Consider the following 25,414-nt stretch of genomic DNA (forward strand, 5'->3'; position numbering starts at 1 on the left):
GGCTCCCTTCCCGGCGTCCGCCCCGCTCCCCGGTCCGCTGCCCGGCTTCCCCGCGCCCGGAAGCCCCTGCTCTCCTCTCCGCCTAGTGGGGCGGGGGGACCTTCCCTGCAGAGGGGATACTAGGAGGCATAGCGTTGCCCTGGGCCCTCATTGTCACTGCCATCAGGATGGGTCTTCCCATCAGGCCCACCCGCCGCCGATCAGAGAGGGGCCCCTTCTTCCTGGGAGCCCCTAACGGGCGAGCCTGGCAGAAGACGGGAAGCAGTGGCCCGGGGCGCCTCTATGAGCCAATCCACAAGGGGCGGGTGAGGCCAGGGCCTCCCCACGGGCTTCCAGTCAACAAAAGGAGACATGGCGAAGGGCTTGAGAGCGCAAAATATTTTATTTAACAATGTGCACTTAGGAAAAATAGCAGCTCCCGCCTCGGAGGAAGCTTCTCGAATCAAACGTCGCTGGCAGTGAGACACAGAGGACGACGGGCAGGGCTGAGGAGGAAGCCGAGGGCGCCAGGTGGGTCTCGGCCTAGGAACCGCACCGAGCGCTGACCCTGGGACCCGGGAGACTGCCCGTCGACGAGGTCGGCCTCTCCCAAAGGGACGAATCAGTGAAACATTCTGGAAACCGTTCTGTGAGTCCTTCCTAGACGGCAGGTGGCCCAGAGCAGCCCGCGCGGACCCCACCCTCACACAAGTCCTACCCTTGGACTAAAGCCCCAACAAACCGTGTTCCCCCAGCGTTCTACAGAAATTATTTCCTAATGATTTTTTTAAATATTTAAATCTTTTCCTTAGACTGAAGAAGAAAGTGAACAGTTTTAAGAACAGTCGATGAAGCCTTAAAGCTGAGTCGACCAGGAGGAGGTCTTCCTGTGCAGGTTCACAGGCTGAGTCAGCATATTAGCCACGGAAGGTCTCGGTGCAGAAAGATCAGATTCCAGAGCTTCTGACAAGAAATTACTTTAAGCCACTTTCTTCAAGATGTTACCAACTCCTTAAATGACGCAATGGTGAGAGGAAGCCAGACAACTGGACTGCACCGTGAAGGCAGGCCAGAACACATGGCCTCAGCTGGTCCACAGGGAAAAGTCCAAACCAAACTTATCAGTCACAGTTGTGACACTGGTTTATTAACTCGGATCAGTCACGTCAGAGCACAAGGGCCCTGTGGCTCTGTCCCAGCGACGGAGCCGCCCCTCGCTGACAGCAGAGTCAGTCCCTCCGGCTGCGTGGAAGCGTCATGGTCCTAGTGAGGCCACAGGAAATTACGCAGGGCTGGACACATCTTCGCTACAGGAGATAAACACACGTCAGCAGCGAGGGCCGCGCTCGAAACCTAACGGAATTGTTGCTAAATGAAGCCCATGTTTCCTTTGAGACGAAGCATCCTTCCAGGTTCAACAGCGCGAGGTGGGGGCTGACCACCTCAGGACGTGCACCCCTGGCCGCGTTCCTCTCTGAGTCAAAGGTGCAGTTTCCTTCCAGCGTCTTAAAGGACCCTGGGATTACCTGGCAGTAATTCAGCGTTAGGTTTTCAGAGGTGCCTTAGTTACTGAAAAGCAAAGTCCTCCCGTAGCCGAGATGCTTCCAGCCTCACTTAGTGTAACATCCACAGATGACTGCGGATGTTGGATCCTTAAATCATGCCTTCAGGTGGAAGATCCTAGTAGGTCACAGATTCCCTCTTTTCATCCAGCTTCCTGAAGGGGTGGAATTAATGCTGGCAACACTTCATAAATCATTTCTGAATCACTGCATCCGTCTCCACTTGGGAACAGACGGGAGTCGCAGGCAATCAGTCTGATGAGCTCTTGGTGGAATAATCGCTTCAGGGTTCCACATGCCAGTCCAGGACAGGGACCATCTAGCTCAATATGCTGGGTACTTCCTCTGGCCAATCCTTCCCATCCTTGAACTTCCCGAGGCAGCAGAGGCCTGAAACGACAAGGGACAGCACTGAGCTCCGCACGCCCGTCCCCGACGGCGGGGGGGGGGGGGGCCTGGGGGAAGGATCAGCAGGTCTGTGGAAGAAGCCAGAACAGACCGTTCTCTCGGCAAACAGGCATGTTCTGTTCGTTTTATTCTGTGTGCAAGCCCACGGCCACAGACCAAGTCAGCAGCACATCTTGGCATTCCCTTTAAAGGTGCCTGCGGCTTGGTTAGGGTGGTGGGGTGAGGCTGACTCCAGCAGCTGGTGTCTACAGAGCCCAGGGAGAGCGTGGTCTGGCCTGCCACCGAGGGGTGCAAGGGATGCCCAGGGGAGGCCGTGGACAGAACACAGGTGCTTCCTCTTGCTCCCACGAAAATGCCAACTGAAATGACAGTCAAGGAGCTTTTGTAAAGGCATAAACTGCAAGATGCAGGTTACAGGAGAGAAGGAAACAACTACCGACTCGTGGAATGGAGAAGCAGATGGCAGCCGGGGGTGAGAGAAAGGGGCAGGGCGCAGGAAGGCCCGCCCCCGAGGAAGCCCGAGGCCAGGGACGCGAGGCGGTGAGGGCAGGGACAGGCTGGTGTCAGGTGAGGCTTTGCATCCCGAAGGCCAAGACCTCCCCACAGACCTCTGCCCCCCAACCTGCGCTCCCCAGACTGGCGGCCAGTCCATCCTCCACAGGCCAGAGCCTGGGAGGGAGAGAAATAAAAGGAAGCATTCATGACCTTCCCGGCCTGGAGGTCACGAGCTACCAGGTGAAGGGAGGCCAAGGCCAGCATCGGGGAGGGAGTCAGGCCTGCCCCACAGCAGTGTCAGCAGGAACCGGCGGGGGCACCCCCACCCAGGGCTGTGGCAGAGCCGGAGAGGGTGAGCGGGCGAGTCAGGGTCTCGCCGGGGGAGCCCCCACCCTGCTCCCACCCGCCCCGGGGAGACAGCAGGGGCACTTACTTGTGCAAACTGAGCAGGGTTGTAGAAGGGCACCGCTGCTGCGGGAGGGCCCCCTGCAGGGGCGTGAGCACCCGGAGCCTGAGAAGCACAGAGAGCTCACCTCAACAACAGCGCACGGAGGCTTGTTTCATTTGCAAATACAGGTACTATTTCTGAGAAAGGGTTTATAATACCAATACTTTCAAGTGTGCCACAGAAGCTGGTCAAAGATACTTCTTGCAACGCTGTACTTAATTATTTAATGGTTCAAACCAAAGCAGCATGCAGAGTGCAATGCTTTAGAACCGGAGCAACACACGAGGTGGCACGGAGCTCTGAGCGGGCACTCAGCGCCGGGGGAGCCCTTAGCAGGTGCTTTGACTGCTGTAGACCTCAAGGGTCCAGCTACAAGATCCAGCGTTTTAACTCACAAGTAAAACAAGTCACGTGAAGCCTTCCTGCCAAGCCGAGGGAAGAGCTTAGTGCCCCAGTACGCAGAGAAGATGAAGTATTCCTGTATTTCCCACACAGAGCGACCCGGACAGCTGTCACTGCCTCACTCTGCCTGCCTGAACTAAACCTTCTCGTGCTTGTCAGAAAACAGAATTCTCTCTTTCAAATGAGAGCATCCTGACCCAGTGGGCTTCTGACACACACACACACACACACACACACACACACACACACTCTCTCACTCTCTCTCTCTCTCTCTCTCTCTGAGGCTGTGCCTGTGGCTAGTCATTTGAAAAAACCAATTCAGAAAGAGCACTTGCACAGAACTTGTTCGTTCACTACAAGCTTCTTGGGGTCAGTTCGATTGTTGATGTGTCTGGCTATTCAACACCACCCTTTAAAAACTGCTAAAGAAAGGAACACTGCATCCTCAGGCATGTGATGGCTGGGAGGTGACAAGTAATGTCAGTGGCCAGGGGCACGATGACCGACCAGCATAGCGATCTCAAAGGAAAGACAGACAACCCCGTTCAAATCCATGTCCGGTGCACACGGCCAGCCACAGGTACCTGGTTAAAATGCTGGCTCACTTCACGTGATAACGAGCTCAGTGAACTACGGCGCGAAAGCTGCAAAACAGCAAGAACACACAGACAGACAGATACAGTCATCAACGCGCACGCCGCCGCGCCGCGCCACAGACAGACACGGTAATCAACGCGCACGCCGCCTCGCCGCGCCACACACAGATACAGCAATCAACGCGCACGCCGCCGCGCCGCGCCACACACAGATACAGTCATCAACGCGCACGCCGCCGCGCCGCGCCACACACAGATACAGCAATCAACGCGCACGCCGCCGCGCCGCGCCACACACAGATACAGCAATCAACGCGCACGCCGCCGCGCCGCGCCACAGACAGACACAGTAATCAACGCGCACGCCTCCGCGCCGCGCCGGCAGCTCACTCCCAAGGAGCTTCGTGACGCCGTTAGGGTCAGCACGGCTCGATGCGGGAAAAGCCAGAGTTAGCCCGAAACGCCTATTTTCATGTACAGTTTTTACTGGAAACGACCCCTGGTTGCGGGGAGGGAGGTCTGCCCAGGCCTGGGCCCAAGGCGGCCAGACCTCGTGCCCCCCAAGGGGCCGAGGACAAGAGAGCCCGGCAGAGGGGCGAGCCCGGCTGCCGAACACACACGCAGCCCTTCGCTCTAGCCAGAGCTCCCAAACAACTCTGCGGAAACAAGCGTGACCTTAAGGAATACAACACTTTTTGAGTTCTAGAAAGTTTCTAAGCTGCCCTTTTCCTACCCATTAACTGCGTTTTAAAGAAGCCATCTGGACAATAAAACGAGCTTCCTCAGCCCAGACCTTCAGCAGATGCGCTCATTGGGCGCCGTTTACCTCTCCTCCCTGGGAACCGTCCGCTCCGGAGGGTGGGCGTTCAGGTCCAGGGAGCGTCGCCGCAGAACTGAGCACCTGCCGGGACAGCAGGGAGGCCAGCTACTGCAAAGCCCGTGCATCAGAGGCACCCACCGAGGCAGGACCACCCAGGACGGCCCGCTCTACCCCACGGGGCGCTCCCGCTGAGGGGTCGTGAAAGGGTGCCGCGAGGACCTGCTATTCCAACACCCACAGCGCATCCTTACTGAGCGCCTGCCGTGAGCCCCACCGCGGCCCTGCGATCTGCGCGCTCATCGGCCCATCCACAGGGCAGGACGCTGAGGCTCAGAGGCGCTGAGGGACCCCCACCTTTAAAAAGCTAATTACTGGGGCTTCCCTGGTGGCGCAGTGGTTGAGAGTCCACCTGCCGATGCAGGGGACACGGGTTCGTGCCCCAGTCCGGGAAGATCCCACATGCCGCGGAGCGGCTGGGCCCGTGAGCCATGGCCGCTGAGCCTGCATGTCCGGAGCCTGTGCTCCGCAACGGGAGAGGCCACAGCAGTGAGAGGCCCGCGTACCGCAAAAAAAAAAAAAAGCTAATTACTGGAGAAGACAGGGCTGAAATCCACGTCCAACCAACCTCAGAGACCAAACTCTGAACGACTGCGTTGCACATACACATTATAATCATTCAAAAAAACCTCTTCACTGTAAAAAGTTCAGCAAGACAAAATGACTAGGTAATGCGCGTGTGGCCCACACCGTAAGCTCTGTGTACACGAGACTCTGGAGAAGGTCAGGGCCGCCTCGGGTCGGGGCAGGAGGCGAATTCCCACTGCCCGGCCCCCCGCCCGGGCCCACGGCACTGCTCACCTTGGGCTCCGAGGCAGGCTCTGGCCCCCCCGTCGGTGCCTGCCCTTCCCTGCCAGCCCCCTCGGCGGGCAGTGCTTCCTCTGCATCTGTGAAGGGGACAGTGGGGGAGGTGGTCACTCGTCCCCCCCACCCCACCCCCCGTCACTGGGGCCCAAAGGGAACAGCCCCAGGGGAGAGCTGCACCCAGGTCCTCAGGCAGGCCAAGGGAAACAAGCCCGCAGACAAGCACAGGGGAACCGCGGGCGCTCTGCGTGTGGGTGAGCAGTTATTTCTTCTTAAAAGAGGATTAAGGCCAGAGGCTCTCAGAAAGAGGCCAAAGGTCGGAAGCTGCACACAGACAGCTGCTCCCGTGCTGCCTACCTGGGTCTGGTCCGAACAGGTGTGTGGGAATTGGGAGCGGGGCCAGTGGCGCAAAGAAGTCCACGGGAGCAAGGGCAGGCTCGCTCCGCTGGGGGCCCCCCGGGTTCAAGACGTCCACGTAGCGCGCTCGGGCTCGGGCTGCCACGGGGAGAGGGAGCGAGGTCACCCCGCCATCCTCCTGGGGTCCGGAGAGCACCACGCCAGGCTTCCACTCCCGGGGGCGGCCTGGCCTGGAAGGGGGCCCCTCCTGGGGCACACTTGCTTGGCTTCTGCCCAGGCGAGGGGTCCCACTTCACACCACGGCACGGCCGATCGCATCCGCTCCGCCCTGAGCTCCCCAGTGATACGACGGTCCGCCCAGGAACGCTGAACTCTCTAGAGAGCTGGCCCCCACCCCCCGGGGACTCATCCTCAGAAAACCAGTCCTCCTCCTGGTGGGAAACTAACTACCACCCTGCGGGCACGTTATCATCGCTGAACTCTGGCCCGCCTGTAGGACAAACAAATTACCCAAGTGAACTCTGATTTCTGGTTGGCCGTCGTTACCTGCTTTTCTAGAATACATGTTCACAGCGGGTCTGGGGGGCCCTCCAGGGCCAGGGTGGGCAGCTTGCAGAGCCTTGGGAAGGGATGTTGGAGGTGGGGGCGGAGCCTTCTTCTGCGGAGGGAAAGACCAGTGCGGGGTCTGCGCGCTGACCCGGAGCCCACGGAGACCCCTGCAGACGGAGGCCCCTGCCCAGGGCGGGGCTCCCCACCCGGCCACAGCGAGCGCCTGGATCCCGGCTCACCTCCTCCTCTGGCTCGTTCGTGTCCACCCAGCGGTTCTTCTTTTCATCCCAGACGATCTGCCACGATTGTGAAAGGTAAAAAGAAAACTCAGTAGCAAAAGCTGGACAGAATCAGAAATCAGAACCTGACTGCTTCCGAGGCGCCGGCTCAGGTCCGCTCCGGAGCCGTCACTCCACGCAGACAGGCAGGCGGATGCGCCGCTGCGGGACCCACTGGCCCCCCCGGGCCCACCCGGCAGGACGCACCGATTTGTTCTTGTCGTCTGGCAAGTAAGCTTCTGTCCTCTTCTTCACAGGCAGCCAACGAGAGAACCAGGAGTCGCTGCTCTGGACATAAAAACCACCAGGACAACCCTGAGGGCCTGGCGCTGAGCGCAAGGAGCCCAACACACAAGGGCCAACCAAGCCTGTGTGGCCCACGCGCGCCTGGAGGCGGCTAAGCCGCGGAGACAGGAAGCAGGTGTGGGCAGGTGTGGGCCGGGCGGCAGCGAGCCTGGGGGGCAGGGCTTCAGTCTGGGAAGATGAGAAAGTCCTGGGACGGGTGCACAACAGTGTGCTTGAGGCCCCAGAGCCAGGCACTTAAATCAGTGAAAGCGGTAAGTTTTCTGTACACTTTACCACACTTAAAAAAAATTACAGCAGCAGCTCGCCTCTTGGAGCGTTTCACGTCTGAATGCCCACAAATGAGCGGCCTGAGACACCCCCGCAGGCGTGGCGCCGGCTGGGGAGTCCGCCTGGGCTCTATGAAGAGGCCCTCGTGCTCCGAGGCTGGCAGACGTTAGGCTGCAGGGACACTGACTTTATTCTTCATACGCTGCCCTTGAGTCTACCACAAAAGGCAGCAGCAACTCCACACCCCCTCACCCGCTTCTCTGAATCTGCGGCAGAGCGGACGGCCCCGTGCTGGGCGGGGAGCAGCCCCCTGCACGTCACACCCCGTCTGAAGGTCCTGCTCTGCCTCATGGCCCGCGCATGTTTTGAATCACACTTGTGTTTACCTAAGACAGGAGCCGTTAAAAGCCACCCACAGGCTGGAGGAGGTGTGCACACACGCACATCCGGCAGGACCTGCGTCCACAACATGCAACAACGCCTGCCGACCTCTGAGGACCCCACGAAGGACGGGAGGAGACCTGAGCCAGCCCCACACATTTGAGGACGTGGAGGGGGAAGAAGCACACGAACCCACAGCCAAGTGTCACTAAGCCCAGCACAATGGCCGACAACGCAGCCCCCGGGGTGAGGACGGGGCCGCTGGAAGGGGTGCCTGGTAACCCACTGAGGAGGACGGGCTGGCGGGACGATCTAGAGCCACACACACAGCCGTCCTGTGACCTCGGGCTACACCCAAGAGGAGCAAGCGCATCTGCCACCAAAAGACACAGACGAGAGCGCTCGTGGGCTTTATCCCCAATAACCCCGAACGCCCTGCGCTGGGAGAAAGGACACGTACAACCGCGCGTGCGCACACGAGCGACCTCACTACACAACGCCAAGGAGGCACCTCCTCCGCGGGAATTTCGGGAAGAGCCGAAGCCAAGCAGTGGTGACGGGGGTCGGGCAGAGCCCACCCCCTGGGGAGCGTGTGGACGGGCCCTGGACCCATGGGCGTCCAGGAGGCAGGCCCGGCTCCAGCTCTGAGCTGGCGGGCTTACACGTGGACACGGACACACAAACACTCGCGCTTCACCACACGCTCACTGCCCCTCTGGCTTGATTTAAACAGAAACACATTCCTTCTCCTCGCCTCAGCGTGAGGACAGGGGAGGAGCCCTGGCCCCGCCCCCGGCCCCGCCCAGCTGGGGGCTGGGAGTCACCTTCTTAGGCTCCTTGGTCTCTTTCCTGGCTGCCTGGACAGGTCTCTTCACGTCGGGCGTGGGCGTCAGTGGCGGAGGCGGAGGCGGCTGCAGGGCCCCTGAGCCAGCGCTCCCCCAGCCCGGAGGTGACTCGGAGCCCTGGGACGTCCTTGAGGAGCCCTGTCCCAAGGTAACACGAAGCAGGCTCACCGGGGGCACCTCCCCAGGAGCTCCTAAGACTCCACGAGAGGCTACGCCACTACGGTGAGCAGAGCCAGGCACGGAGGGGCTGGGGAGAGCGGCCCCCCCGCTTCCCCAGGGCCGACTGGACTCAAGGGCAACGTCTTCTAGGAGCATCACGGCGCTCACGATGCGGATTCGGGAATTCTATGGGGTTGCTGGGCCGGAGGAGATGGGATACGTGTGTGCACCGAGGAGAAGACTGGTTAGAGGGGGTGGCAGTGGGCATTTTAAAAGATAGAAGCGGGCTTCCCTGGTGGCGCAGTGGTTGAGAGTCCGCCTGCCGATGCAGGGGACGCGGGTTCGTGCCCCAGTCCGGGAAGATCCCACGTGCTGCGGAGCGGCTGGGCCCGTGAGCCATGGCCGCTGAGCCTGCGCGTCCGGAGCCTGTGCTCCGCAACGGGAGAGGCCACAACAGTGAGAGGCCCACGTACCGCAAAAATAAAAAATAAAAAAATAAAAGATAGAAGCATTTAAAAAAATATTTATCCCTTGGTTGAGACTGTTTTCAATACAGTTAACTCTCATTTTTACTTTCACAGGGACAGAATATTTTAACGGTGGAACACGTAAGGAGAGTTTAGACTACAGCAATTGCCTGCTGATGGGATGCCCAAAAAGAGCAGGGTATGTGTAAAGAAGCTTCCAGAATGCAATTTACATAAAAGCGTTTATCCTCCCACCCCCCCATCACTGGGATTACAGCACACCAAGGTGGTATTTATATCAAGCATGTCTGATAAAATGAATCTTGGTTTTAAAAACACCACTGAAAATTTTACGAATCCTATTGTAGAAAGAGATGCAGAAATCAGGGAAGTTTTTCCATTTTAGAAAAGTTAAAATCGACAAGGCAGTTTCATTGTAGATGAGCATTTCTTCTCCTTAAAATACCTATCTTTACACTATTAAATTATTTTTTCCCCATTAATGTTTTCATCAGCTCTTCACATTTTAAGGATTCAAGTTTTCTCTTTAAGAAACGATTCAAAAGATAATCTGATAATTTTAAGTATTATCTTTCTACTTACAACTTAAGAACAAAGAGTTTGAATACTTATTCAGTGGACTTCATGAAAAATAGCTTAAAAAACAAAAAAGAAGTGGGAAAGTACCACATTAGCAAATTTTCCACCAAAATCCTCTTCTCCTAGCTCCGACAGCGCGTTTCTGCCGGGTGCCTCTTGTGGCATCATTCCTGTCAAGGGAAACGAGAGCTCCTGTGACGGCGGCATCACCAAGCCCACAGCAGAGGGAGCAGGCGCGGCCAAGAGACGCTGCTGGAGACACGCGCAGCCCCTCCTACCACGCCTCCCGATGTGGGCTTCAAGAATGGAATGTTCCGAAATATGTGAAAATAGTTTCTCTTTTCAAGCCAGGCCGTGCAAGTAGACAGATGGTCAGGGACAAGACCGCCCTCCAGAAGGAGGGTCACGGCCTCCCCAGTGCCTTTACAAAGGCTGCAGGCGGGCACCCCCCGGCCACGCCCTGGACACCCACTCCCACCTCACATCCCAACAAAAGGTCAAGTCACCGATCTTCAATCAGCTTCTAGAACTTTCGGCACACACTAAGGAACGTGCTTTGCTCCAAGTGTGAACGACTTAAGTCTCTCCTACCAGTTAGCCCCTTCAACGCCAAAGCCAAGTTCGCTCTGGTCTCCAGACGGCACCTCGCAGACCCACCTGCGTCCTGGCTCCTGGCCTCCGGGAGCAGATGTTCAGTCTCTTGGAGAGATGGTGCGCCAGATGGCAGGCCAGGCCCTGGGTACGGAGCCACAGGATCAGGCCCAGAGGGCTCTGGAAGGCCAAGTGCAGCCCCTGGGGGTCCACAGCCAGGCCCCAGCTCGCCAGGGCCCACGGGTGGTGGCACCGGGCACATCAGCACCCTGGCGGGGAAGGCCGGCTGACCGTCGGGGAGCGTCAGTGGAGCTGCGGGGAGACGGCGGACAAGAGAAAGCCTGAGGTTACGTGCTCACTCCAGTGACTTCCGCAGGGCATGTTTCCTTCATCGAGGGCCAAGGAACCAACCGTCCAAGCACAAAGGCTGAAGCTGCCGGGCTGTCACTGGTTTAGGGAAGCGGGACACACATTTTTCAAGGCCAAGGGGAGGACCTCACTCAGCACAGCACGGGGCGTGGGCTCTAAGCCACAGCACGACCCCGACACAGCCCAGCGAGCGGCCGCCTGGCCCAGGGCCGGCTCTGCCTTCACTGAGTCCCCCCGCACCTCCTGCACCCCCCGCCCACTCAGCCAGACCTTTAAGGCCGCGAGACCAGTGGGCTCACACCAAGGGAGGGAGGGACAGAGAGAAAGCAGAGGGCCGAGGTGGGGACAGATGGCCCGACCCTCTGGGCACCAAGACAGGGACGCTCCACGTTCAGAACAGGGGCCCAGGGCGGCGCGGGCTCACCTGAGGGCAGCAGCCGCACGTCCTGGCCCAAGTGGTCAGCGCTGGGCACTGGCGGCGCCAGCAGCGCGTTCTCGGTGCCCAGGCCTGCCGGCTGCACGGGTGCTGGGCCGTCACACGGCCCCACCTCGGAGCGTGGCGAGCTGGGACAGCGTGGGGGGAAGGCTCTGTCCAGGCTCCAGGCCGCGGTGCCCTCCTGAGGGAGAAGGACCTCAGGGTCTCCATGCCGGCCGCCGACCGCGCGGACCCGCCACGGCCCAGGTGCACCGTCCCCCCCGCCGGGCACCGGGCGCCGCTGCGCTGAGCTGCTCACACCCGCCACCTTCCGCGTGAACACGGCTCCCCGTCGGGCCCCACGACCGGAGCCCAGCGCACCTTCACCTGCTTCTCCATGAGCTGCAGCTGGACCAGCCAGGCAGGCTCCGCAGCGGCCTCCTCCTCCGGCTTCTCCTTCAGCTGAGGGTCGAAGAGGCGCAGCTGGGAGGCGACCTGGAAACACAGGCAGATGAAGACCCTGTTCCCACAGGTGACAGCGGCCAAACCTTCGAAACCCACTGGGACGTGGAGCAAGCGCGCCTGCGACGCCAGAGGCGGGGACCTTCCTGAGGCGGGCTCACGCGGCCCGGCCCTGACCGCCTGGAGCGCGAGCACCCACCGCGCCAGCCCGCCGAGCCAGCGGCACGGAGCCCGCGGCATCCGGACCCGCGGGAGCCGAGCCCACCTCTGCTCAGCTCCACTCACGGAGATGCCAACCGCCCTGGCAATGCTCACGCTCTGGGGGGCAGCAGGCGGGCACGGGCCCAACACGCCTGACCTCGCGTTAACTGCTGAAGCTGCCAGCTGGAAACAGGTTCTTGAATTACCCTGTTTCTGCAGGTGTCCCGAAGTTCCCGTAATAAAAACATTTTTGGTATCACATGGACAGATTCCAAAAACGAAGCTCCAGGAGGAGAGGAACACACTGACGCGGCGCCCCTTGTCCGGGCGCAGGTGGGAGGGTGGTCATGCGGTCTCCGTCTTCCGGAGCGAGAGCCTGGGGCCGCGGGGCCGCAGCCGGGACCCACCCCAGGCTGCGGCTCCCAGAACCTCACAGCGCTAAGCGCGAGGCGAGGATGCCTCGAGACACGAGCCTCCTGCAGGCGGGGTCCTTCTCACACCCAGGCTTACCTCCAAGTCTCTGCACGGGATGCCCCAAGGGCTCCTGTGCTGCACTGCAAAACACCAACTATGCCCGAGAACATGCAGGATCTTAACCGGGCCGAGCAGGCAGTCCCGCACGCCCTCTGGTCATGAGCACCCCACGTGGCCCCACGTGGCGCACGGGCATGGCGACGTCGAGGAAGACGTTACCTGAACCAGCTGGCGGAGAAGCACTGAGGAGTGTCCGCGGGGCTGCGCTAGGACGCTCTTGGCGATCACCTCGCAGTAGTGGAAGGCCTGCGTGGCGAGCCCCATCTCAGCCAGGCGGCAGCAGTAGATGAACTTAAACACCTGAGACAGACAGACGGCGAGCTGGGCGGTGCTGCATGCCCCCACTGGTCCCCAGCGTCACCTGTGCCCTCCCGCAGGCTGGCGCTACCCTGCACGTTCGCATCCCTCCTGTGCGTCCCCAATGCCTGCCCACGGCAGAGCCGGGCCCGTTCCCTGAGCTACTTTACATCAGGGGAAACACTAAGCTTCTGAGAAACTCACTTTCTCTCTTCAACACCCTTAACAGAGCCGTCAGGGCTCTCGACCACCGAGCGACCACGGAGTGACCACGAGGTGCCGCCACGCGCACGCACCCCGCGACGACCGCCTCTCGGGAGCCGCCAGCGCAGTCACCCTGCTCTGTTGGCACTGACGCTCTGCCCCGTTTCAGACACACACGCACAGTCCTGGTCAGATACCACCCTCCCGAAACATGGTCCACAGCTGATAGAAAAGTACTTGAAACCAAACACTAAAAGTTTTTAATACATAAAACATTAAGAACCAAAATGCTAACAAAATTCTCAATTCGGCAAACTTTAATTCTCGAACATTACAGATCAAACATCTCCAAAAACACTTCATTGTTCTTTACGTTTTTTGAATAAAACCCCTGAACGACTGTGGTCTTGTCAGCACCCACTCCGCCAGCCCTGCCCCCCCACCCCCGTCGGAGCTGGCGCCGTGGGGCCCCACCCACCTGGAAGCTGGGGAAGGAGCAGGGCTGCGCCCCCAGGGACTGCGCGTACTCATAGGCTTCTGTCCTCTGAATAGCTTCGTTGGTCGCGAACTTTAAAAATGGCAAACTGTGGAGGACATGAGCGGCCATCACCTTTGAGCAGGTCACCGCAGGGCGAGCGCTCCGCGCGCCAGTCTGGGTTAGCCAAGGGAGGGGCTTTTCCTTTCTAAGGGAAGCGGATGCCACTATACTAATGCAATTCCTCACCTGTGGTTTGATCCAATTAAGACAAGTTTCGTGGTTTTCTTGGTATAAACCCCAAATCCAACCTGGGCCACGAGGTAGCAGAAGTGTGCGGCGTCAAGGAGCCCTCTCGAGGCTGAAGGGACAGAAAGCAGGCGGGCCTCGGCCACAGGCCCCCCGGAGATCGGAGCGCTCAGAGACACCCCAGACGGAGGGACGGTCTCGGGCTCCCGAGCATCTGACGGCAGCCCCAGGCCCGCCTTCTACGTCGGCGTCTGACCTACCCAGAGTGTCCCCCATTGTGGCCATCGCCCGGGCTTCCACGTCCACGTTGTTGTTCAGGTTGGACAAAACCATGGCCAGGTGCGGCCGCCAGTCTCCCCACTTCTCGTCTCCACAACACTGAAACCAGAGACAAGCAGAAAACCCTCATCCTTGGAACACACTGCCAGCTCAACTCTGCAGTGCTCAAACTCCAGGAGCAGGATGGAAACGCTAGCCTCGCGCCTGGGAGGCGAGCCCTCCTGGGAGCGGACTCTGAACAGATGACTGAGCTGCGGAGGCTGCCGTGAGGACCCCCATACTGACCGTGGACGCGGCTGGCATCCGCCCGGACATCAGCTGGTAGACCGTCTGCAGAGGGTCGTTGATCGGAAGGCTGTTGGCGAACCTGGGCAGACGTGAACAGAGAAAGCCCTAACTCAGCCTGGTTCAGTAAACAGGACACGAAAAACTAGTCTGGTCTCATCTCAGACGCTTTGGTGACTGGCTTGATGCTTGACCTGGGCCAAGTGTATACACTGCAATGTCTTTAAAAGGCTGTAAAGGATGCAGACGATGGAGTTCACTGAGATTTTTTTGGCGGGGGGCGGGTCACACTGCGCGGCATGCGGGGTCTTAGTTCCTGGACCAGGGACTGAACCAGGGCCCCTGGCAGTGGAAGCGCACAGTCCTGAACACTGGACTGCCAGGGAACTCCCTGCTGAGATTTTATAGAACTAAAAAGCCTGAAGTTAACAAAAAAAAAGTAACTCCTTTAGCAACGCAACCCGAGGAAGAGGGCCCAGCACGCCCACAGCCGTGGGTGGCAGACGGGACTCCCCAGCTTCCTCTGACAAGAGTATGGGGACCGGGGGCTTCCCACAGCTGACGAGGCCCGGACCCCCGCCTGCAGGCACGCCCGGACTCCTCACCTGGTCATGACTCTGGCGTGCGTCCGGCTGTCCATCTTGCTGGCAAGTAACAGGGCGTGACCCCACAAGCCGTTCTTCATCGCCGACTCCAGAGCATCCTGCAAAGCAGCGAGAGGCTCCCTGAACCCCGAGAACAGCGGGAGCGACGGGACGTGTGTCGTCACACGCGGTCACGGAGGAGGAGAGGGCTCGGCTGCACGTGAAAAAGCAAGCGGATCAAAGGCTCCAACACACACGCTCCCAGTTCAAAAACGAAGAGCGGGCGAGTTTCACCGTTTTCGCTGTAGCCGCAGAGTCCCTGCGGGAGGGGGTCTCCGCGTAGGAACCCCGCTTTCATCACCAGCACAGGACGAGCACACCGTCAGAACCAGGGACGACGGAGAAGTAGCACGGCCTTCTCCCGCCTGTCATCTCCGCCATGAGAAAGGCCGGGGGACGTGAACTCCCCAGGCCCCGAGTGACCCCTGGGCCCTGAGGGCCTGTGCTCAGCACCAACAGGGCCTTGATTACTTCAGCCTCCCTGTATCCAAAGTGATCTGGGCCACAACTTAGAAAACTTGTGACCAGGAAGCAGAAACGTTGCAACAGAGAAATGGTAATTAAATGTAACAGATCAGAAGATTTCAACTAGCTGTAAAACGGCCACATTAAGACCATTTACTCACCAAACATGCGTCTTCTGAGTCTATCGTGACATAAGAGTGCCAAGAACTCCGGGCCCGCCAGACCCCCGCTGCCAGAGCCCAGCAGGCGCTCCAACTGTGCCCCCCCCCGCGCCCGCTGCACCACCAGGTGCCCCACAGAGCAAAGCCGGGGCGTGTCCCCAAGGCGCTCCCCACCTGGGCCCGGGCTGTGCCCAGCACCCACTCGCGGTGGCGCGGTGAGCTCACCCCAACTGCGTGAGAACGCGCTGCCTCTGTGTCGCACACGTGTTTACCCCGAGACACGCTACACACGGCAGGGGTGCAGCCTGAGCCCAGTCTACGCGTCTGTCAGATGACTAAAAACGGAACCTGCACGTCTGACACCAGCAGCGCTGGAGAAGCCACTATTCGCACCTTCAGAGACACGACACACGAGGTGCCAGACAGTCTTTGCAGAACAAGACCCCGGCAGCGCGTTCCGCTCTAGACGCTGGCGCCCCGGGAGCAGGCCCTGCCCCCCGCCCCGCGCCCGAGCTCGGGCCGCTCACCTTCTTGCGGCCGTAGAGCAGCAGCTCTCGGAACCGCTCCGTGTCCTTCTCAAGGGTGGTGGCGGCCTGACTGTCAGTGAGAAACGAGAGCTGGGCCTCCCCGGACTCCTCCTCCACCTGCTCCGCAGGCTCATGAGTGAAATCGATCAGGTTGGCCTCACTGGGCGACTTCCCAGGAAGCCACACGGTTCGGTGGTCTCGTAACAAGAGTTCCGCGATGTCCGTGCCCACCACGGTCTGCGAGGGGCAGCAGGGGCAGGAAGGGAGACAGGCTTAACCACAAGCAGCACCCTCCTGCGGGAGTGACGGGACCCCGGTCCTGGTCGGGGGAGGTCTACGAAGGGCCTTCGCGGGCGAGCGACTTCGACCGCCTCGGCCGGGAGAGAGGCGGGCAGGCCGCATGCACCGGACGGGCCGATGACCGGGAGCCCAAACCGCCCTTCACCCCAAACCACGCACCCCGCTTGGCTGCCGCGTCCCCAAATCACCGCCGAGACACCCGTCCTGGGGGAGCCCCTGGACGGTGCAGCCTGGCGCAGAAATCCCGCCTAACCCTCCTCGGGGGTGCTGAGGACTCCCGGGACTAGAGGCCCACGAGAAGAGCGGTTCAAGGAAGGAGACACGTACCCCGTTCTGTCTGCATAACAGAACAATAAAGCTCCAAAGAAGACTTGCGGACTCTTTGTCAATTAAATTTTCATTCTGTAAACATTTTGTAGCTTTGCTCTGTGCAAAATTAATAACATCCACTTTATGGGTGTCATCTCTGCAAAAAGAACACACACTCAGTGAACAGCAGCCACTGCACCTGCGAGGCCGTGCTCGGCACCTCTGGCGGAGAGGCACCGCGGACGCGATCGTGGGGCACGTACTTGCCAAGAGGCCCCGGGAACGCCCGCATCTCCTCCTGCTCTGGCGTGTGTTGCAGCAAGGTCTGAGGTGGGGACAGGAGAGGGGACAGAGAGAGAGCTGTTCACGGGGGCAGGCAGGTCAACGCCCGGCCTGGCTACATCGGCAGACAGAGGAACGGACGCCATCCTCAGGACGGCCTGTCCCTCCAAGTGGGGAGGCAAAGCCTCCCTCACGGAGTATGGGCAACTTGTTCCACAACAGTGACTTTCAAACTCTGTTTAAGCAGTGAGACCCACCCCCCAGACTCTGAGGCAGGGCCTGGATGCACGTGATGGAAGAGGCCTGCCAGGGCACGGAGCAGGGCGCCCCGCACCAGCCCCCCGAGATCGTGAGGCACCTCTGCCCGCTCTCCAGAATCAGCAGTAAAATGAGTACGGACAGGGTCCTCACCCCAAAGTCAGGAATTCACTTAAAGACAGAAAAGGAACATACAATAAAACCAAGTCTAACACGACACCCAGCGCAGACTCTGAAAATGCTGAGTCCGGGAGGGAAAGATGACCAAGCAGAACTGAAACGACCGACAAACTGAGGATTCGCGGAAGCAAACATTCCCAAGCCTGTGTCTTCAGACAACAGCACACGAGCTGAAGGTGACAAACTGCAGAGCACGGGCAACCTGGAGGGCGACGCGCAGCTTCTCCCCGTGGAATTACCTCCATGCTGTGAACTTCAACCAACGCAGGCTGTCCTTCTGAAGGCAGATTTGGAATCACTTTGATGAGCTGACCCCCAGGACCGAACCTGGCACAGGTGTGCGGCCCAGAGAATTTCTCAGGAGAAGCTGGTCTCGATGGAGCTACATTTAAATAAAATGAGAAAGAAACAACCCGTAGGTCACTTTTTAACGCTTCTGAACTAAATCAACAGCTGAGATTTTCCAGATGCCCATGCAGCTGGAATCACAGATCATCAAGATGAACTGACTTTCAACTGTAGTTAGTAATTGTTAAATATCCTATTAAAAAATAGAACTTAAACATATGCCAGAAAAACATCCTAACCGTTAAAGTGAGAACACTCTCCTCTAAGCTGAGAACGCTCCTTTAAAAGCCGCCAGGAGGCGCTGCTCACAGAAAGCAGTGCTCGTGCTTCCTGCTGCTCGGGTGGCCCCTCAGCCCCTGCGCCCTGAGCGCTCTTCACAGCCTCACCCTCAGACCACGAGCATCGGAGGGAGCGGCAAGGAAAACGACCAAGAGTGAAACACCTCAAGCCAAACAGGAGGTGAAATTTTTAATCAAATGACGCTTTAAGAAAGTCCATTATTTTATATTTTATACTGTCATGTTCTAAAACTTCACATACTTGTGCAGTTTTCCAAGAAACAGCATTTGATCAAATATCTCAAAGGCGAAATGAGAATGTGGCCTGCGTGATAAGCATATGAACTGGAGTTTTTCAAGTTTCCCTCCAAGATCCACGGACCCGTGTGGTCGGCACTAGGGCTACACTGAGGCCCCCCCAAGAACGTGGCAGAGGAGCCTGAGGTCAGAGCCACACTGAAGTGGACACGATGGACAGGCCGGGCAGCTCCCAGGCCTGTGAGCCAGACTGCAGCCCACAGGGCACCAGCAGCCTAGCGTGGCAAGCGCTGCCCCTCAGGACGGGCACGTGGTGGCATAGGGCCCTTGCTCGGCAGGGATGCCCAGGCCAAGCCATTGCCAATCCCCATCCTGGTGACGACTCAGTCCCCCTCTCCCATCCCAGGCTCGGGACGCCGCCCCAAGGTGGGCCTCGGCCTCCCTCTGCCCCTGTGGGCACGCAGGGCCTCGCCACACACACCTTGGTCCACGGAGGGCCAGCTGGCCTCAGCAGGGTAGCCGTACTCCGGGAAGCCCGGGGTGCCGTGGAAATCGCCGCTGTAGGGGCCGTAGGCATAATCGCCGTGGAAGGAGCCCGGTGGAGGGGGCGCCTCGTAGGGCCCAGCAGTCACGTTGCGACCTCTGTACACCTGACTCTTAGAGAGCAAAGAGCAAACAGGTGAAGTCTCTTTGCCACGCCTGCGGCGGGACCCCAGGTGGCCACCAGAACCCTGGGGCCCGGGCCGGCCCCCGCCCGCCCGCCCACCTGGTGGGAGTGGGAGCTGAAGCTGCTGTGCAGGCTCCGCGCTGAGTGCTCGCTCCGCCGGTCCACCTCCTCCCCGTAAGGGTCCCTGTGGGGCTCGGGCTCGTCGTCAAAACTCCCGGTGAAGCGGGGGTCGTACCTCCAGTGGTCGTCGTATTTCTCAGGCCTGGGGAAGCAGAGGGGCAGAGGCCGGGGCTCGGGGAGAGTACCTCCAGGGCCCATGCTCCCGTGCCACGTGGCAGTGAGCCCCCCAGGTCCTCGCCGCCGCGAGTCCCGATCCTACGGACAGCGCTCGTCAGAGCCCACCCTCGAATGGAGTCACCGCATCCCAAGGCCAAGTTCAGACCCTGCCTTAGGGTTAGAGAGGCAGGCTGGGGGTCCGTCTGAGGTGGTCACCCCTCTCACGGACCCGAGAAGAGGAGGATGAACTGACGCGCGGCGCTGGTTCTGAGGCCAGTCCCCCTCCAAGAGCCCAAGGAGAGAGCCACTGGGAGGGCCAGTTCATCCCGTTCCTCCCGATGGTGACTGCCCCCCAGGAAGCCAGACACAACTGTAGCTCTTGAGTGAATTACAAAGACCCGAGGGCACAGACGCAGAAGCGCAGCTGATCACGACCCACCCTCCTTAGCAAAATCTATTCCACCAACCTGTCCCCATAAGCATAGCTTTCCTTCCTATACGGTTCGTAGTCAGCGTCATACCAACACCTCCGGTCATAGGTGCGGGGGTCCCTGGACCGAGAACCATAGTGGTACCGATCCCAGTGACCTGGATCTGCAGGCGAGAGATTAATGGGTCAGTACAATGTGCAAAAGACACCCCTCTGGCCGTCACAAAACCAGGCCACCCCAGGACTGAAGAATGCTTTCAGCCTCAGAGAGCAACCAAACTTTCCTCCCGAAAATCAGCACGACCCCAGGGAGTGTTAACTGTGAGACACCAGAGGACACGGCCGTGTCCTGCCTGTACTGTGATACCTAACGGCCACTGACAGCTTTTCTCTCAACACACGTGATTAAAAAGAAAAAAAAAATTTTTTTTTATTCGTATCTCTTTTCTCTAATGTGAGCCAAAGAGCTTTAGGAAATACTCTCAACGATGAACAAGATCCTACTGTAGAGCACAGGGAACCATATCCAGTCTCCTGGGATAAACCATAAGGGAAAAGAATATGAAAACAGAATGTATATGTGTGCGTAACTGAGTCACCTTGCTTGCTGTACAGCAGAGATTAGCACAACCTTGTACAACAACTGTACCTGAATAAAAAATAAACAAAATTTAAAAAATACTCTCAAAACTAGATTACTCTAAAAAAGCACATTAAGGGGCCTCCCTGGTGGCGCAGTGGTTGAGAGTCCGCCTGCCGATGTGGGGGACACGGGTTCGTGCCCCGGTCCGGGAAGATCCCACATGCCGCGGAGCGGCTGGGCCCGTGAGCCATGGCCGCTGAGCCTGCGCGTCCGGAGCCTGTGCTCCGCAACGGGAGAGGCCACAACAGTGAGAGGTCCGCGTACCGCGCAAAAAAAAAAAAAAAGGCACATTAAGGGACTTCCCTGGTGGCACAGTGGTTAAGAATCCACCTGCCAATGCAGGGGACAAATCTGCCAGCCAATGCAGGGGACACGGGTTCGAGCCCTGGTCCAGGAAGATCCAACATCTTCTTAGTTGTGCGGAGCAACTAAGCCCGTGCACCACAACTACTGAGGCTGTGCTCTAGAGCCCGCGAACCACAACTACTGAAGCCCGCGTGCCACAACTACTGAGCCTGCACGCTGTAACTAATGAAGCCCACACGCCGCAACTACTGAAGCCCACGTGCCTAGAGCCCGTGCTCCACAACAAGAGAAGCCACCACAATGAAAAGCCTGCGCACCGCAACGAAGAGTAGCACCTGCTCGCCACAACGAAGAGTAGCCCCTGCTCACCGCAACTAGAGAAAGCCCGCGGGCAACAACAAAGACCCAACGCAGCCAAAAATAAATAAATAAATAAATAAAGCAAATGCAGAGGAAAAAAGCACATTAACATTATAAGCAAACCAGATACACCACTTTGAGCAAGCATGTGCAGAACTACGCATGAAGCAGTCCAAACACAAAAGTGGAGGAAGAGCCCCGGGGGACGCAGAAGCGGGTAGCCATGTTGGGACGGTGAGGGCCACAGCCTGGCAGGGGGACCAGCAGGGCGGCTCAGGGGACACGTGCCAAGACGCACACACTGCCAGACAGCAGTGGCACCCGGAACGTCCTGCGTCTGCCCTGTGTGATGTGGGGGCTCTGGCCACATGTGGAGCACGTCACACGTGGCCACTGCAGTGAGCAGCCGGTCCCTCATTTTACTGATTTTAATCAATTTAAACAGCCACATATGGACAAGTTACATACTCTAGAACTACTGATAATTATGCTTTGCTGGAAAATCAAAGAAAACTACTAATACGATACAGACACAACGCTACAATTAAGATATAATTTCTTAATGAAAAATAGCGATATAATTATTTCTAGACGCAAACTACTTTCAATTATTTTGGCTCTTAGCTAAGATCGTAAGACTACCAAAAGGGAAGGTTTCCTAAGAAATCCCACAGCGCGCCACTCTGCACCCAGCCGCACGAACGGTCTGAACGGTCTGAATCTGCTGGCCGTCGACCGATGAAAACGCCTGAACATACCTCCATAATCGTACTGGCTGGAATAATAATTTGCATAGTAGTCACTCTGACTGCTCCATCCACTTTTGGAATTATAGTAACCTTCAGGATACCCTTGCCTGAAAAAAACACACAGTGCTGTTAAAAAACAAATTACCTGTTTCTTAAAGTGGGACACAAATTACACCCAGAGCAACAGGCATTCACAACAGAGCACCTTGGTTGTGAAAAAGTTCTCATCGGGAGATCCGAACCAGTAACAATGGTAAGATTGCAGGATTCCCTACCGTACGGCAAATTAAAATTTATCTGTTGAAATAACTATTTAAGTGCCATTCAGCATAAAAGAACTAACCCTTCTCGCGCGCTCAGTGCTGCGTGCTATACAGCCAGTGCTTAAGAGCAGGGCCTCACGTTCTTGACATCATGCTCAGCAGAAGCAAAAAGCACGGAGCTATCAAGACCAAGCGGGCGCCGACTGTAACACCCTCTACACAGACCGCGACCCGCGCGTCCTGCGCGGGGAAAAGGGCCCTCGCACCCTGCCAGCTGACGGCCCAGGACTCGCGACACGGGCCAGACCAAGGCTGGCTTCCCAGGCCCAGCTGTGCTGCCGACCCTGAGCAGGACAGGCAGGTAGCAGGTCTTCCGGGGCAGGAAGATTCTAAACTGTGCCTCGTGTACCCCTGGGGAATGGCTCACTCCTGGGGGTGCAGCTGCCCCTCAGGAGTGTCCGGCCCCCCCCACCTGCCACAGGGACAGCACCCGCTGGGTGGGGGCCCTGGAGGGAGCACCCCAGTGCACCGCCTCCACCCACCACCGGGGGGAGCTCCAGAAAAGTGACCTGACCAAGGGCAGAGCCAGAGCACGCCCACCCCGCTGCCCTCTCCAGCCCCGGGCGCCCGTCAGGAAAGACTCCGCCGCAGAAACCCAAGGCTCGTTCTCCCCTCCTGCCGGGATGTGACCACACCAGGCACACGCACAACACGCAGGCCTGCACACACGTGTGCACACACGCACAGGGCAGGAGAGGGGAGAGGCTGCTCTCCCTCCATGTGAGCGGTGGGGACACCCTGCCAGGTAACCCGACCCGGCCTGCAGGCGACAAGCGGCAGAGCACGGTGCGCCCCGGCCCTGCCTCCACCCTCCCTCGCCTCTCAGGGCTCCTGGAACACACCTGCCCGCTGCTCTCCCCGAATCAGAACGCCCACTTGGGACTCCAGTCTCACCTCCCAGAGCGCCAGGCCCAGTGGCTCAGCGTGTCCCTCCCAGCGACGGAGGGGGGCCAGCTGGACGGGCCGGCTCACAGAGGCAGGGCCTCGTCTCCAGGTGAGCTACTGAAGACGTGGGAAGCAGCAAAAGCAGCCCCGATTTTGAAAGGTGGTGCGTGGACGCGGTCTTCACCCGCGCCCAGACTCTATCACGAGCCGAAGGAGCCTTGCACCCTCATGGCAAACCCGGCCCGGTGAGACGAGGGCCCGGGGCGCGGGAGGAGCCACAGCGGGCGGGCTCTGCAGCCCCCGACACCCCTGGGGGGAGGACTGTGGCCTGCCTAAGCTTTTACTCAGCAGAAGGCATGATGCCAAGACTCTTTCAAAATGCCTCATCTGTGATCGCAAAACTGAGAGGAGATCTGTCAGGGGAGAGAGAAGCGGGAGGGAGTGGCTGGCGGCCTCGCAGCCCGGCGGGCAGTGCCCGGGACAGAGCCCAGGCTTGCGGCGGCCGCTGCCAACAGACCACTCCATGTTCTGGCCCGCGCCTGCCTGGCCCGGGAGTCCGGGCACCCTGTCACCAGAGGCGGCGAAGGACCTGCACGGGGGAAACGCTGCCTCGGCACCCGCGGAGCTGTGTGCGTCCCTCGGCGACGGGACCACTGCCCGGGCTGGGAGGAAGCCCGCACGAGGGCAGGGGTGGCTTCCTGGTGGCGCTGCACAGGGTCCGGTCTGACCAAAGGCCAACTGATGACACATCCGTGACCTGGCAGCAGCGCGCTTATCTCGATTTAAAGATGCATCCTATCATCTGTCCACACCCACAGAACGTAAACACACGTTAAACAGGTCTGTATGGTTCTTTACAAACACGGTCCTTTTCAAATCACTAAGTTACTACCACAGCCGGCAACATAAACGTCAATCACCTGGCAGCTGGCCGGTCCGAGCAGTGACTCGCCCGGGAGCTGGGCCGCTCGAGCTCGGGGTAGCGGTAGCTGTCTGCGAAGGCAGCGGCTGCACCATCGTAGGGCCTGTATCTGGGCTCATAGAGGCCGTAGATGTCCTGCTGAAAGAAGGATGCCTCCGTTAGATGCCAAGAGCCAACTCATCGAGCAACCGGCACGAGTTCTCACGGTACAGGCGGTGCCCTCCGGATGGGCCCCAGACACGGGGCTTCCTTCATGCGAAACAATCAAAAAAAATGAAATCCACGGCCACATTCCTAAGACAGACTGCCCTGGCCGGGCTCAGGAGACGGCCCACCATCAGCGGGCCACGACCCGGGTCCTGCGGTGACTCGTGAGGACTCTGTCATCTGCTTCCCGAGGTCTCACTTGCATAGGTGCCATGACCCCACAAGCTCGGGTCCCGTTTCAGACACCATCTCAGGGAAGCAAAAGAACGAGGGTCCACTGGAACGGGTCCTGAAGCTACAGGCAGCCTCAAAAGGAGTATCGTATTCTATCCTTACGAGGCTTTCAGCCCCATTACAGACCGATGAACCCCCATGGCTCTACGGCTACGTCGGGACTTGAAGTAGACACGAGGTGACCCAGGCACGAGCCAGCATCAGTCCTCCCTGACTCAGCCTGACGCTCCACCATCACCCAGCAGAGGACGAGAAATCACATAAAATGGACTTGTTCTTAACCACTACTGGAATCTGCAGAGACACAGAGACAAGGCAGAAGGAAGTGGGCTCCCACAGAAGTGATGCTGGGCGCTGGCTGGGACACCGGGATGCAGACGCAGCTGCTGGACAAGGGCCCAGAGCAGGTATGTGGCCCCTCCATGCACTGCCAGGCCTTCCTGGGCTCTGGGCACAGCGTAATTTCCTTCTACGGGGTTCCTTCTGGATCTAGGATTCCCAGGTCTCAGGGGTTAGGTGTGTGCCTGTTCCCACACGTGCAAAGATGCCCACAGCCCGTGAGGCAGCCCCATCACCGGGGCAGCCCTGCTCCCTCAGCCTCTTCTGACTGCAGGGCCTCCAGTGCGGCACCTGCCCCCATGTCAGACAGTGGACTTCAAACTTCTGGTCCACAATCCTTCTGCCTCTGCTGCCCGTGGGTGATGCTGGCCAGGACGAGAGATGGTGAGAAGCGGACAGTAATCAAACGTGTGTCCACCTGGATCACTTTTTCACACTAAGGCAGGATTAAACAGAACTTAAACGGCATTCGTGGGCCTGCATCGTGTGAAAAGAGGCAAGGGTCTTCTGGTAGCACAGTGGGGCCCCTTGCTCTGCCGCCACCATCACAACGTACCTGAAAGAAGCTTATGGAATTACACCACTCTCAGCTGTTTCATTTGGATTACACTCCAAACCTAACTTTTTCCCCTAAATAATTTCATTCTGAAGGAGGCATTTGAAAGACTAGAGTTTTCCTGCTGCTTCTTAGGTAGGTTTTAAGGTCAAAACCACAAAGAAGCTTCAGGAGGCTATTCCAGTTTCCCAAACTGTGCAACCACGAACCCTGGGTCTGCGGAAAGCCAACAGGCAGGACGGGAAACGAAGGTCCTTTCTGTCACGTAAGTTGGGATGTGCTGTGTTAAGCAAAAATTAATCAGGTATTTATTCTACCCAACTCAATGTGCTAACGCACGGTGTGGACTTCCAAGAGAAAGGCCGC

General features: G+C 58.6%; 1 protein-coding gene across 23 annotated transcripts in view; it reads right to left on the reverse strand.

The window, feature by feature from the left end:
* Positions 1–363: 363 nt before the first annotated feature.
* SEC16A (SEC16 homolog A, endoplasmic reticulum export factor) overlaps positions 364–25,414 on the reverse strand; it is a 32,938-nt gene continuing 7,887 nt past the window's right edge. For 2 of the 23 annotated variants that reach the window (XM_073806807.1, XM_073806806.1), the window contains exons 3-30: positions 23,711–23,850; positions 21,592–21,689; positions 19,562–19,688; positions 18,918–19,080; positions 18,633–18,807; positions 17,507–17,649; positions 16,811–16,872; positions 16,566–16,704; positions 15,939–16,175; positions 14,747–14,844; positions 14,142–14,223; positions 13,838–13,955; positions 13,578–13,689; positions 13,332–13,437; positions 12,512–12,652; positions 11,537–11,650; positions 11,165–11,357; positions 10,438–10,683; positions 9,868–9,950; positions 8,534–8,692; positions 6,963–7,043; positions 6,717–6,773; positions 6,475–6,586; positions 5,929–6,175; positions 5,569–5,654; positions 2,878–2,955; positions 2,041–2,308; positions 364–1,931 (exon numbers count right to left, since the gene is read on the reverse strand). In XM_073806807.1, the coding sequence (XP_073662908.1) occupies positions 1,685–1,931; positions 2,041–2,308; positions 2,878–2,955; positions 5,569–5,654; positions 5,929–6,175; positions 6,475–6,586; positions 6,717–6,773; positions 6,963–7,043; positions 8,534–8,692; positions 9,868–9,950; positions 10,438–10,683; positions 11,165–11,357; positions 11,537–11,650; positions 12,512–12,652; positions 13,332–13,437; positions 13,578–13,689; positions 13,838–13,955; positions 14,142–14,223; positions 14,747–14,844; positions 15,939–16,175; positions 16,566–16,704; positions 16,811–16,872; positions 17,507–17,649; positions 18,633–18,807; positions 18,918–19,080; positions 19,562–19,688; positions 21,592–21,689; positions 23,711–23,850 (3,912 nt within the window). In that variant the 3' untranslated portion in view covers positions 364–1,684. Of the gene's footprint in view, positions 1,932–2,040; positions 2,309–2,877; positions 2,956–3,878; positions 3,939–4,716; positions 4,792–5,568; positions 5,655–5,928; positions 6,176–6,474; positions 6,587–6,716; positions 6,774–6,962; positions 7,044–8,533; positions 9,140–9,867; positions 9,951–10,437; positions 10,684–11,164; positions 11,358–11,536; positions 11,651–12,511; positions 12,653–13,331; positions 13,438–13,577; positions 13,690–13,837; positions 13,956–14,141; positions 14,224–14,746; positions 14,845–15,938; positions 16,176–16,565; positions 16,705–16,810; positions 16,873–17,506; positions 17,650–18,632; positions 18,808–18,917; positions 19,081–19,561; positions 19,689–21,591; positions 21,690–23,710; positions 23,851–25,414 lie in introns of those variants that run through there. The other 21 variants (XM_033859094.2, XM_033859091.2, XM_073806810.1 and 18 more) reach the window with 21 other exon arrangements.

This window comes from Tursiops truncatus, chromosome 6, assembly GCF_011762595.2.
Source record: "Tursiops truncatus isolate mTurTru1 chromosome 6, mTurTru1.mat.Y, whole genome shotgun sequence".
Taxonomy (NCBI): domain Eukaryota; kingdom Metazoa; phylum Chordata; class Mammalia; order Artiodactyla; family Delphinidae; genus Tursiops; species Tursiops truncatus.